This window comes from Drosophila grimshawi, unplaced genomic scaffold, assembly GCF_018153295.1.
Source record: "Drosophila grimshawi isolate 15287-2541.00 unplaced genomic scaffold, ASM1815329v1 contig_1367, whole genome shotgun sequence".
Classification (NCBI taxonomy): domain Eukaryota; kingdom Metazoa; phylum Arthropoda; class Insecta; order Diptera; family Drosophilidae; genus Drosophila; species Drosophila grimshawi.
In genome coordinates this window covers 7270733-7285466 of record NW_025062889.1, presented here as the reverse complement: position 1 = coordinate 7285466, position 14734 = coordinate 7270733, and the positions used below count along the sequence as shown (strand labels likewise).

The 14734-nt window shown below is 39.6% G+C and overlaps 1 protein-coding gene across 1 annotated transcript in view; it reads left to right on the top strand.

The window, feature by feature from the left end:
• Positions 1–3133: 3133 nt before the first annotated feature.
• Positions 3134–14734, top strand: part of LOC6561214 (exostosin-1) — a 64658-nt gene continuing 53057 nt past the window's right edge. The window contains exon 1 of the mRNA XM_001985956.2: positions 3134–4617. Within this exon, the coding sequence (XP_001985992.1) occupies positions 3836–4617 (782 nt within the window). The 5' untranslated portion in view covers positions 3134–3835. The remainder of the gene's footprint in view (positions 4618–14734) is intronic.

Below are 14734 nucleotides of genomic sequence, written 5' to 3'. Positions count from 1 at the left end.
TTAGTTACTTCATCTGCCGAGATTCTGTTCTGCTCAAAGACCGCAGAACAACGCTGGTCATGCAAAGCCGATTACAAATGGCGTTCAAGAAGTGGCAGACAAATCATAAGTTAAACACCCCATTCTCGACTAACATTCCGCTATTCTACTGCTGCTTGAACTATATCAACGAGTGTGCCAGGAAATAAAGTCCGCGAACAACTAAAAGTGACGTCATAAATTGTGTAGCTACTTAACTGGGGAGGTTGCGTGTGCGGGATGGGAGTGGTTGTAGTGGTTAGTGCACAAGGAGCTGCTGCAATCCGTTGTCTAGCAACTAATGAATTTATGTTGTTGTTGCTGATGTTGCTACCGCTGCAAACTTTAACCAAGAGCCATGATTATTATGTGGTCTGGCCCCCGAGAGTAATATGGCTGTGTTGAGTCAGCTAAGAGCAGGCTGCTCCTCAGCCTTAAAGTGCCTTGTACTTATGGCCAAACGAGCAGAGTCACAACGTTCCCAAGAAACAGATTTACGTGGGGCGTGGTCGGAATAAATCGAATTCTTTCATTAGCATGCAGCTCCGCACAGCGCACAATTCATCAAACTTTTGTCCATAGTACCAAGTAGCAGCAGCAGCAGCATCTGCTGCAAAACACCTAAAAGTATGCTCTGATTATATATATTATATATAAGAGAAAAAGTCCAGCGTGTGCATGATTGATTAACTTTCCTGGGCGTTATCCTGTAATTTAACAAATGCACAAGGAGGATTATATATATAGATATATATATAAAAAAACTAGCTTATAAAAAGCAGGAATCCTTTGCTGAAGTGCGTTTGATTGGAGAATACCCTGCACTTTAGTTATAATGTCGCAAATGCTTTTATATTTAATAACTGCTATACAATTTATGCAAATGGTGAAGGAAAACAACATTAGAAATTATACTTATATAGTACCTTGAACTGTAGGGAAATATAACTTTTGTTAGTCAGTTCTACGAGTTAAGAAACTTTGTTACACAAATAATGCTTTAGTTTTACATATTGCCAATAGTTTTTTTTGTTAATAATTTAAATATGTTTTTCGCTGGGCGAGATATTTTAATAAAATACAGGGTAGCACAACATGCAAAATGCCAAAATGCAAATGCAGCCAACGTGGACGATGACGAGGAGCACGACTGACACTTAATTAGAAGCGCCGGAAACGGAAACGAAATGCATGACCATGGCTAAAAGTGGAGGAGGAGCAGTGTCAACTGCAGCTGGAGATGCGAATAATGTTCAAGCGGGATATTAAAAAAAAACACCCAAAATCGCATAAGGTGTTTTTGAGAATATACAAAACTGCGATCTACTTTTATAGAACTTTTTTCATAAGATATTTGCTGTTATTCATTATAAAATTGACGCGCAGATATTAATAGTATAACAATGAACAATGAACTAACCAATGGAGCCTTAACATTCGAATATAAATAAGTTAAATCACTCATAAATCTTGAGGGAAGCAACCTAATAATTTGAGCATTATCATTTTTATATATGGATTTTCTATCGGTGCTTGTGAAACAGGTCTTCATAACCAACACACACTGCACATCTCTGAAAGCAACTTCTATTGCTGTTTTGCACACACACACAGACACACACGCACACACACACACACACACACACCAACGATGCCCTATTGTGCCACCCAGTAACTTCCGCTTTGCCCCAAGAAATGTAAGTGGATGCAACATGCAGGCTGCTCTGACGACAAAATTAAATTCTACACAGAAAAAGTTGAGTTGAGGGCTGCAATTTGTTTTGACTTGCCAGGCAGTCTGCCTCTCGGTCGGGTCGGGTCTCGAGTTATTTTATGCTAAAGGATGCTTCAAGTGCTCCGTGCGAGGAGGATCTATTTTTTATTAGTCTTACGCTGATTTGATTTGCATGCGAGTCAACCCCAAACTTTACTGTGCGGCAGGGTGGATGTCAACTTATAAAGCCATAAAGGGAAACCAGAAGCCAGAGCAGCAGCCGCTGCCTGCCTGCCTGGCATATTTTGTTGTTTTTTGGGGGGGTTCTGTTGTCTATGCGGGCACATCATAATTGAGGATGGGCGGGGGGCGGGTTGGGTGGAAGGGGAAGTGGGTCAGGCATTCCTGTGCATAATTGAAATTCCAGTCTAAACGCGTTTGTAACGGGAAATTGCGCGGCCAAAAAACGGCGGCCGGAGAGACAGAGACAGTGACAGCAACAGGGGAAGAGGCAGAGGGGGAGGGGGAGAGTTCAGAGCCGGAGACGGATGCGGATGTCCAAAAATTGTTTGCTTTTGGGGGAATTTCGCTGCAACATTTGTGCATGTAATTACTTTACGCGTCGTCCTAATTACTTTTGCAATAATGTTTGTAACCAAATAAATAAATAACAAGATTTGCCTTGGGGCTCATTTAATGCGTAAACAAAAGAAGTAAATCATATGTACATGCATCTAAATCGTGTATTTATTGCTCGACGTTCATAATGTAATAATTTCGACCAAATAATTATTACGCTGCAGTTTCACAATGTACAATTAAATTTTGACAAACATATTACGCTCCAGGGAAATATAAATTTGTACCTGCTGCTGCCCCTTCCCTCCCACAAAACACACACAATGAAATATGTGAATTGTTGAATTGGACAAACAGCTGATCGGTTGGCTGTATGGCGTTGCCACCTGATTGCGCGCGCACAATTATGCGTGCGTTGTGCGCATGCCTTCGTTTTCCAGGAGCTAAAATAATGAATTTCCAAGCAAGGCTCATTGGCCAAAAACACTGTGTAATATGTGACAGTAAACGCCGAGCTTTTGAAACACATACAACAGACGCGCGCATTAACAACGAGCGGCGTAAATTTCTATGTTGTAAAGCAGTGCAACGCGTGCGACGCTAAACAGAGTAGAACCAGAAGTATTGAAAACTCAACTGCAATGTGACAGTGAATTCGCTACATATACAGACAATAATTAGCTATAACATTAGCATTTAGCTTTTGTAGCTATACTTGTTTAATAAAATTAACAATATATTGCTTAAACAATAATAACGGCGGCCTGGCTGTGGCAGCAGTTGGCAACTCTGCCAATGTTTTGACAGTTGGTTAACGCTCTCTTCCACTTTCGCTCTCACGCGCCCTCTTACGTCTCTCACAGACAGTCGGTGGCTCTCCGCGCTGCTGAAAATGATTCGTGTTGCGTTGTATCCCGTTCACATTGTTTATAAAACAAATTAATTATATTTATTATTAGTTTAAGTGGTAAAGTGGTTGAAATTGTGCAATATTGCCGCACGAGTGCTGCGCAAATGCGTAAAGAATGCATGCGAAATGCTAGCTGCCAAATTATCGCTGTTATCGTCGCCGTCGCTGCCGCAGTCGACGCCGCAATCGCTGTCGCGCCAGCATATGAAAAATACTCATATGTATAGAAAAGAAAATATAATACAAAATTGAATAAAGAAATATGCGAAAAACGCTGTGTTAAATTTGTGCAAGTGAAATGTGTATGGAAAAGACAACAGCAACAACAGCAACAACAATAACAACAAACACAGCAGAGAGAGAGAGAAAGAGAGGCTCGTTGTTGCTGCTGCTGCTTCTGCTGCAAACGACAATAACAAATAAGAAGAAGCAGAGCAAAATGCGTTTAGAATAAGGTTAAAATAAACAAGAAGCATCACGCGCTCCTTTTCCCACTCCCAAATCAACTTGTAGTGCATCTCACACTCACACACACACACACTCACACTCACACACACACCAACAACAACAATACCCAGCAGGAAACACAGCACCCAGCTGGACTCGTTGCCATTATGCAGGCGAAGAAGCGATATATTCTGGTCTTTGTCTCGTGCGCATTTCTCGCGATTTCGTTCTGCTATTTTGGCGGCTATCGACTGAAAGTGGCGCCCAATCGTCCCCGCCGCGCCCAGCACGAATCGGCCAAGGATGGCGGCATCCAACCCTACGCACAATTGCCCAGTTTCATCAGTTTTGAGCAGCGGAAACCGCTCGCCAATGAATCGAGTGCTGCTATTGCTGCTTCCAAAAAAAATGCATGTCGCATGGAGTCGTGCTTTGATTTCACGAAATGCTATGATCAGTTTCTGGTCTACGTTTACCCGCCGGAGCCGCTGAATTCACTGGGCGCCGCACCGCCCAGTTCAGCGAATTATCAGAAGATCCTCACTGCCATACAGGAGTCGCGTTATCACACCAGCGATCCCGCCGCCGCCTGCCTCTTTGTGCTGGGCATAGATACACTGGATCGTGACTCCCTGTCGGATGACTATGTTCGCAATGTGCCGTCGCGTCTGGCGCGTCTGCCGCACTGGAATAACGGACGGAATCATATAATTTTCAATTTATATTCGGGCACCTGGCCGGATTATGCGGAGCATTCGCTTGGCTTCGATGCCGGCGAGGCCATTCTGGCCAAGGCCAGCATGAGTGTACTCCAGATGCGTCACGGCTTCGACGTCAGCATTCCGCTCTTCCACAAGCAGTTCCCGTTGCGTGCCGGCGCCACCGGATCCGTGCAGTCCAACAATTTCCCAGCCAACAAAAAATATTTGCTGGCATTTAAGGGCAAGCGGTAAGCGAAGAAAAATCACGAACATGTGGTCTTCATGTACTCATATACATACTTTGGAGATCTGGAATATATATCAATAAAAATACATATACAATTATTGCTATATCTTTGTATTACTCCTTGAGTGTAGTGTGAAAAGCTATCAAAAATTCATAATAAACTGAAAAACTTTCGAGACAATTATTGTCATATTTTTATATTTATAAATAGGCGCTAACTTTTAGCAGATTTATTTTCTTCTTCATAAAGAGTATGCATTTGTAGATCTCATTTTTATTTTGTGAAATGTAATTCTAAGCTGAACTAATTACTAATTAAGTGTACTATTTTCAATTAAAAATAAACAGGGTAACTTAGAGTCGCAGTCTGTTTTACTTGCTGCTTATTCTAAAAATACAAAATAAAGCGCAATAGTCTTCTATACATCTTGCGCTCGTTAGTCACTAAATGCATTTGTGAGATGCATTTCAAAAAAGGAATTTGACTATTAACTTCAAAATTGCTTTGCTATGCATTTGCTACCTGGAAAGCAATAAAAGTTTCTTTGCAAAACATTTTTACAAGTTCATAGAATGAGCCACGTAAAAACTTAATTTTCATTTCATTTGGTTTGTTAGATGTGTTTTTTGTTGTTTTGTGCCTTGTTAGGCTCGCTGATGCGGCAAATTGCAGGTTGCAGCGATCGATTGCAATGCCAGGGAACTATGGAAATGCCCCAATCCACGTTTTGGTGGCATTCAAATTAAAAAAGCTGTCTAGCAACGCGTTCTCCATTCCTCATATACACCATTGTGTCCTTGTGCTCTACTCTCTCCTCCCAGCACTCTCCTCTCTCCTCTTGCGTAGTGCTTTTGTGTGTCTTCGCTTTATTGTTGTTTACTCGCTTGTAGCGCCCACTTTTGCCCCAGTCGCTTCTTTTGACCTGTAACTCGATTCAATAACAGTGCCTCAGGCCGATACAAGACCAACCAGGACGGCGAGGGGAAAGCGAGAAAGAGCGCGAGAGAGGGGGACAAGGTGAGTCTGGCATGACCTCTGGCTTGTTGTTTGTTGTCACTGCTGCTGCTATTGGTATTGTTGTTATTGTGGGAGTCACCACCTGCGCCTGGCGACACTGAAATTGGTCAGCAGTTGAGCTCCTCGTTCCGGCCCAGCTCCATTTACACTCCTAAAAAAATGTTACTCTTATTTATATTTGATGAGATACTTCATTGATTGAATTTAAGAAATATACTCAATAATTTCAACAAATATGTATCTTTTTGTCTTTAATATAGATAAATTATTTATAGAATAGTCGATTGAATTTAAGAAATCGACTCTTAAAGAAATTAACAAATAATTGAAAACAACTAAAATTAATAATGGTTTTCTGAATGATTTTTATTATTATTATTATTATTATGCTTTGATATATTTATTTTTCTGAGTGCACATGAGCTCATTCTGGACTAATTTAAAATTGATTTTTGCTTTTGTGCAGGACACACACAAATCATTCACAACACACACACACACACACACACACACACACACTCACAATACAAACAGCTTACTAGCAGAGCTTATAATAATGTATGGCGAACTGTGAGACGCTGTCGCATATAATACTTAAAGGACTTTATTAATTGAAGTGACGATTAATATATTTATATGAAAACAAAGGAAAATACGTTGTCATTGTGCTCGCTGCTGCTCTCTGTGTTCATTTCAGACCGTTTAAAATGAAGCCATCAGCATACAAATGTGTGTGTGTGTGTGCGTGTGTGTGTGTGTGTGTGTGTGTGCGTTTGGGTCGCACTTAAGTTAAATGCAGCTTTCGTGGATGACAGAATTACGGAGAACGACATTTTCCCATAAGATTACAACAAGCAGCAAACAACAACAATAATGGCAAACAGCAAAAGACAAAACACGTTTCAGGGCACACCAAAGTGATGTTAATGTTGTTAATAACACTCACGCACAGACACTCACACATATACAAAGTTCCACATTCACACTCATATGGATGCAGAGTCGTGAATAAGTTCAGCGAGTCCTAGACGTCCTGGAGTCCTGGCGTGGGAGCCGGACACATGGACAATTAAAAGTGAAAGCAACGACACATGCCCAGCCACTTTACAATTATGTGTATGCCACCACCAAACATCAACAGTCATTCAGTTAGTGCTGCTCGACTGCAAGTTACCCAGTCATTTTACACATTCTAAATACATAGCTTGCTAACTGATAAACAGCTGATATGTTTAATATCATCTTTCGAATTTGGTTTTACAATCATGTTCCACACTTGTAGGTGTTAACATGCCAATCAGTGTCTTGCTATATTTTGTGGATTGCATGGTGTGGATTGTATTGTAAATTGATTCACATTATTACGTTTCAGTAACTACAGCAGCAGCACATGTTGTGCGTTCAGCTTTACACACACGCACCCTACTCTCGCATACCTTCAATGACACACCCAAACAAGCACACACTCACCCACACACACACACACAAATTCACACAAATACACACACAAAAAGGGACTTATATTTACATAGCTGGCTGGTGTCCTTTGCGTATTCGCTTTTCTACGAAAACGATGAAAAGTTTTTCTTTTCGCATTTAATTGCTGCTCGTTGCTGCTGCTCCTTTACACACACACACACACTCCACCTCTCTCTCTCTCTCTAGCTCTCTCTCTCTCTCTCTCTCTCTCTCTGTCTTTCTCCCCTCTCTGTCGCTCCCTTTCTCTCCTATATCTAAGTGGAATTTGTGTGTGTGGCAGCTTGCTGTGAGTTAATCTTCGGTTGGGAAGCTGCATTTTGTGCTATTGGGCAAACCCCCAATATGATGATCCCCAGTGCTTACTTGACCCACTAATCAAGCTGAAAATGTTGCGTTATCAGTTATCAGCTATCAGTTTGTGTGTTTCATTAATATAATTAAAGCAGCTTATTAGGCAGACTCGTCATCAACAGTTTGCTGATAATGCTTTGCCAACGTAATATAATAAAACTTTTAAACTCTGAGACAAGCTGGCACTTTTTTCTATACGTGTAGGTGTTTTGTATTTTGACACAAAAGTTATCTGAAGGTGAAGCATAAATGGTTAAGCCATAGTCTGTTTCATTAAGTATTTAAATTTATTACAATTAACATCGCTTTTTTGATTTTTTGATTGAATAACTAGCTTTGAAGTGTAAAGAAAATGCAATAAACCACATTGATATAAGTTAACCTATTTGATGCTAAATAAATTAATACTCTGTTTGTGTATTTCACATTGAACAAAATAAAAGATATGCCATCGATGATGTATTTTTAGCAAACATTAGCAAACATTTAAACAATTCAATGCTCCACAGCCCGTCAACATTTCCTGACTAGCTGCTTTACATATTGATGACATTCACATGCAATGGAAAATAAATTTAACAATCATTTTATTTTGACTCAACTGAAATATGAATTCACTTTTATCCCAGCAAGAGTGCAAACTAAACTTTCACACCTTAACTTGACTTGAAAGTGAATGCTTACCACAGTTGCCCCACCGAATGTTTCCCGTCACGTAGCCGACTTCTTATTAACTTTTCATATCTGAGTTCATGATGTGTGAATTTCATATGCTCGATATATACAGCAGCTATTTGCAACACACACACACACACACACACACACATATGCCAACCTTTTTTTCGTTGCCTTTTCAGGCGTTTGAAGAGAGACCCTCCAACCAAAAAAAAAAAAAACAAACAAAAAAACCAGCGACATCAACTTAAAGCTGACTTTTATATACTGCCCCAGTTATTGGAGTTTTTTTTTTTTATTTTCGCAATTAGGGCTAGCATTTTTTTCCGCTACTATTGTCCAAGTTTTGCGGATTATTATCCGTATTTTAGCTTTTGCCAATTACACTGCCCGCTTGCTTGCCACGTTTATATAGTTACTAAAGCTGTAGAACTATCGATTGGGAAGCTACCATTAAATCGGCTTAACAATTTTTCAATTGTGGTTATAAATTCTCTTATTATTTATATTGTCATTCATTGCAATTATAATTTTAACAAACATTTTTGGAGTTTGGGGAAAGAACGTCTCAAAAAACTTTTTATAGGCCAACAAAAGCATAATTCTTGAAGTTTGAAAACAGAAAAATCCAATAAAACTTTTTACATCAGTAAATTTATTTCGATAAATATTTGAAATCAATCAATCGCCAAATAAGTTACCATCAAAAAAAAATAGAGAACAATTTTGCTTTTCGATTGCAGTGGGTAAAATTCCAGCTGCTCATTAAAAGCAACATTGCTGAAATAGGAATTCATTACGCTTTACACACAACAAAGCAAGTAGTTCGATTGGGAGAAATTTTCGAATTCGTTAAGCGGTTTGATTGACTGAAGGCAGCCGAAAAATGTTTGCCAGCGGTGGTCGCAGAATATTTACAATACCCTGCAATACTTCCAATACTATTTGTTCGCTGTGAGTTGAATATTGCTTTTGGGCTTCTCTGCCATTTCGCATGCAGCTCATGTCGATTTGTTGCTGGCTCCCAAATGGGTGGTGGTTAAATGCTTCGTTTGGCGGCGTTGAGTTGTTGTGCTTTCTATTGCGTATTGTGTATGTCTGTGTGTGTGTGTGTGTGTGTGTGTGTATTTGTATACTGTGTACGATGTTTCCCAATTCCAATTGCATTTTGCGCTTTTTCAAATTGCTCAAATCAATTCGCTGCGGTTGCATTTCGTTGTATGTAGTCTCTAAAATCAGCTTTGCGCTCGCATTTCCCTTATCGTCTATTGACTTTATTTATTTTTGCCAAATCCGCTACAAGGATATATTTGGCCATCGCCAACGCATTATTTGACGGCTGAGCATTGAAGATGTGTAATAGACATGATCGATTTTAAGCTGACTTCTCAAACACTATACAATTTGTGCATATATTTAAAGTCAGTCTACACGAAGAAGGGAATAGACTTATAAAACCAGTTAGCATAGCTGTTATTTAAAGCAAACTGAGAATTCCTTGTACAGTTTACCCATCACACATTGATGAAATGACAGAGAAATTGCATAAATTTACATGTTTATTAGTTTGTCTATATTCGAAACTCGTTTGCCAAGCATATTTTGCGAAAGATGCAAAGTTAATATCTTTAAAAAAGAATGTGACTTGATTTTGTCTGCTGCTTTGAATTGTCATCAATCGCTTCTGTTAGTCTAATAAACTTTTCTTTTTTCTTTTTTTTTTTTGATATTCCTTATCCATTTATTGGCTGAAATGCTTCTAAAGTTAATTTGCCGCAACGTTGACTGCCAACACACACAGCACATAAAAAATTATTTATGCTCTTCAAGTTGATTTTCATTTTGGCAAAGGCAAACGGGCGCATTCCATCCAACCCCTACCAACCATCATACACACCCCCCCAAAGTCTGTTACTTAAGGCGTTAGATCTGCATAAGAATACAAAGAGAGATTGAGGAAAAATGCGAGTTAATGTCGTTCAGACAATGCCCCAACGATAGCAGCTGAAATTTGAGACAATTTAGGAAGAGTTTTAAATTGCTGGCGGCTGTCCAGCTCGCTGACTTGATTGCTTCAATGTCCATCAAATGGAATGTCTTATCGTTAGATAAACCCACATTCCAGACACCGATAAGTCCACTTTGCGTATAATGAGTTTTTCTTCTTTGAATATATACGAAAATCAGTTTTTGTTTATCTAAAATTCTCAGAAATATCTTTTCTATTTCTACGTATTTATTTGCGGCAAAGCAAATTCCTATTTTGATACTTTCTTTCTTAAGTTCTGAAATGTATCGTTCAAGTTTTGTTTCTGAGTTCAGCATTCTGTGTGTGAAGCCCTGCACTGAGCCGCTTTAAATTGTAGTTCAGTTTCTAGTGGTTTGTGGTGGTTGCAAGCCAACGGCACGTGCCACCAATAAGGAAATAAATCGCATAAACTGTTTGAGCCGCTTACACGTCATAAGTAAAAGTGCCAATTCAACTCCTGCTGCTGCTGCTGCTGCTGCTGCTGTTGGTGTTGATAATGCTGGCAGCTTGCCCCAAGTTGCTTGGAGCAGATAAGGTTACTGCCTGGCTACACTTCTCTGGTTATTGGCATCCAAGCACATTCAATGTGTGTAGCCCATAATCAATTTCTGGCATTGGTAGTGTGTGCATATCTTAAAGCATTCAGCATCTCGCTATTGCCAATAATAGTATCCGGTTTCGTTTTCCAACGCACATATAACAGATGCTTACACGGATTCACAACACATTCGTGAAGGTTTAATTCTTTTTTAAATACAGCCTCTAACACAACAAATAAATGCAAATAACTTCAATGTTTGATGTGAATTGAGAATGTGAATTAAATAGCAAAGTTTGCTCTTTATTTCAAGCATTTTATTAACTTCTATCAAGCCTGTCAATTGCAAATTCTGTTTGTCTTTAACAAATGCAGCCAACAGGAAATTGTTCGCATTTCTAGGAATTTCGCATTTCATTCCAATTCAGTCCATTCGAGCTAATTAATACGAGTATATTTTCACATAAGAGAATTTCATGAGACCAAAAAAGTTTATCCACTTCAGCGTTGGCCAGTCTTACCACTTATCGCAAGTTTTACGAATGCACCAGCAAAACAAATTATAATTCAATTGTGCTTAATTGAGTGGTGCGACCAGTCCGAAGCAACCACAAAAACCACTCGGCCACAACCGCCAACCATCTACAAATATTTTCGCATTTTATTTTGTGATTATGTGTTGCCATAATGTTTGGGCCACTTTCTGTGGATGGGGAGAAGTCATAAAATTAAATTAATTTAATTGTAATTTAATTTTACATTTTTGTGGGCGGTTCTCGGGGGACTCGGCGGCAAGTGGGCAGCCTGGCCATATTTGCCTCACATGTTTGCCCTAAATATGAGTCAGCTTACCCATCACCCCAACCCAACCCACACCACACCACAACAGAGAGATTTTCCGCTGCTGTTTGTACTTGTTCGTAAAAATATTTTTTTAATTATGCCTATGTGTATGAGTGTTGGCTCTTTCACTTGGCTGCCAGCTGCTGCTGCTGCTGCTGCTCCAGACTCCATCAGCTACCCCGCCGCACACCTTCCTTTTGCGCCAACTGTTTCCCTTCGTTGCTTGTGGTCTGTGCCCGTGCTAAATGCGCATATGGCGCGAAATGAATTTTTGCACCAAAAAAATAAAAGTACAACACAAATTTACACACACACACACACACACACACACACACACACATACAAACACATACACACACACACACATTTTGCTGAAATAATAATATGTCATGTGTGCACTTTTGAACCTACAACAACTCACTGGCAATTGTTGTTGCTGTTGCTCGGCTCTTGGCGGCTGCTGCATTAATTTTGCTCACCCATTTATACCCTGTAGTTAACGTGAGGGCGTATGGGTAACGTGGCTGCCTATGCAACAGTAAATAGAAAAAATTATACAATTACCTTCATCGATTAGACTGTTGGCAATTATTTTTAACTTACTACACACTGCATACTAATTAGTCGTGCTGAGCTCACATTTGCGCCATTTTTATAACACTCGATGCCTGTTTGGGTCTTTGGCAAGTTGAAGTTAGAAGGCTAGAAAATGTTGCCTACTTTTTTGGGGGAGGGACACTTGCTTTAAAATTTATGCGCTCGGTAAGGCAATGAGCATAAACTATAGACGCTCTCGGCGTGTTAATATAATTATGATAAAATGCGTCACCGCAACGAGTTGAGTGGCCAAAAGCCAAATTGTTAGCTAACGTTTCCTCTCGTCGTCGTTGTCGTTGTCGCTTTACCTCGCCTCGTTTCGACTCGCCGCGCCCCCCTTGTGTTTGTGCCGCCTCTTGTTGGCCAATTTGTTGCCAGAAACACGCAGCAACACTTGAGTACACGCGTAGAAAACAATAAATTTATAAACGCTTTGCCTGCGAGTTTGCTGCCAACAATAATGCCACAAAATGTTGTTCCCGGACACTGAGGAGATTGCGGGTGCGTGTTGGGGGGAGGCCTGAAGGAGGATTCTGACAAATGCGCTTGCCAGCAAAGGGGGCAGTCTAGAGCGAGTGAGAGAGAGAGAGAGAGGAGGAGAGTGGGAGAGGCAGGGGCAGATCCAAAGTGAGAAGGAGTGTTAAGAGCGTACGTGCGTGGCAAAGCAGCCTGCAAAGAATTTCGAACGCTCTTCTCAACATTGCGTATGAGTTATAAATGTATTGTTTACACCATTGTTGGTGGGGTATCAAAGCTCAGTGCTTCTTTTCAATCCACAAATAGTTCTACTAAGTAGTTTGTAATTGAAGCCAACTCAAAACAAGTAAAATTCAGTCTAAAAGGCATTTCGATGAGGCTGAACTATTACGAAGAAGAGTATGCGAGCAATGATGCTAAATTGAACACCATTTTCAAAAATAATACACTGCAAAGTGGTTAACAAAATGGTGTCACAGCATACGCAGGATGTGACTGTGTGTGTGTGTGTCTGTGTGTGTGTGTGTGTGTGCAAAGGAATCGCGACGTGTGTGTGTCTCTGTGTGTGTGGTTGCCATTGCCAAACAATGAAACTTTATTCGGTGATATCGTTTCTTATTTAAGTGTGTGTGTGTGTGTGTGTATGTGTGTGTGTGTGTGTGTCTGTATGTGTGTGTGTGTGTGTTTTTGTGCTTTTTATTGTTGTTACTGTGTTTTCATTGTTTGTTATTTACTTTGGCACTTTGGCATTGTCACATTTTTAGTTTAGCCGGCGTTATTTATGGGCTAAAACGTCTTCTGCCGTCGCACGTTTCAAATAAATTGATTAAATTTCATGACAATTCATCATGCCACAAAAGCCAAAAGCATCAACAGCAACAAAAAACCGCCACCAACCACCACAATTTCTGAGCTGTTTCAAGTGGTTTTTGAGCAACAACTTTACTCATAAAACATGAGCAAAACTTTCGGCGATATTTTTGTCTTTCTATACTCCTTCCTTACTGCCCTCCCTTGTGCTCCATCTCCATCATCTCTAACTGCGACAACTGCTGTGTCATTTGGCAAGTTTTATTCCTGTTATGGGGTCCTTGATATGATTATTATTATTATGCATACACAGAACTCATAAAAAGCCACTCGCAAACATTTTGCTCATCAGACACAAGAAACCGCAGATGATTTTTGTACGCTAATTAACAGCACCCAATTTTCAGTTTTCTACGGCAACAACAACAACTTTAGATCAGACATAATGAATACGTATTTGCGAAGCGCTTTTTAATTGAATTTTCTCTTTGCGCACTTCAGTCTCATTAACATTTGTCTTTTCATTAGGGTAGTTGGGCGGGGGGTTGGCTTTGAGGCAGCAGCAATAAGGAAAACCATATGCCAAAGGATTCTGTAATCAAATTAAAATCCAACTCAAGGCACACATTTTGTTTTAAGTACATAAATAATTAAATAAATACAAATATTTATATATATATTTGTGCAAGTACTGAGGGCAGACGCACGAAAGTCGATTTAATTAAATTCTACTCGTATTTTTTTCATGCTGGATTGCTCGCTTAGCAAATGAACTGTGAGCAGCGAAAACCCAAAAAGGAAAAGCGAATACGAAAAATCTAAAATTCAATTTCTCTGTCAATAGAGCAGAGAGGCTACCAAATATTTTCCGGTCGTGGCAGTTTGACTGAAAGATACCCTTTAGGTATTAAACCGTGAATGAAAAAAAAAATTGTTAATTCTATCCTGAACTGGATTTAATTCTGGCCTAATTCAAATACTTTTCCGGCTATTTAATTAAGAGATTTTCTGCTTTCTTTACTTCGGTATACCCTTTTTAAATATTTTTTAAATGCGTGCAATCCAAAAAAAGAGTCGAAACCAAATCTGTGGCTTATACTTTTATATATTTGTTGTTGGTGTTTTAAACTTTTGCGGCTTCTTTTTATTTGGCCTGCGTTTGCCAAAGGCAAGTAGATTAAAAAGTCGAGCACTCAAATATGAATACCTTTTTCATGCTGGTTTTTATAGATTAACCACAAATAAAGTCAATTATAGTTATTTAAAGAAAAAACAAACTCAATTAACATATGTGGTCAGAC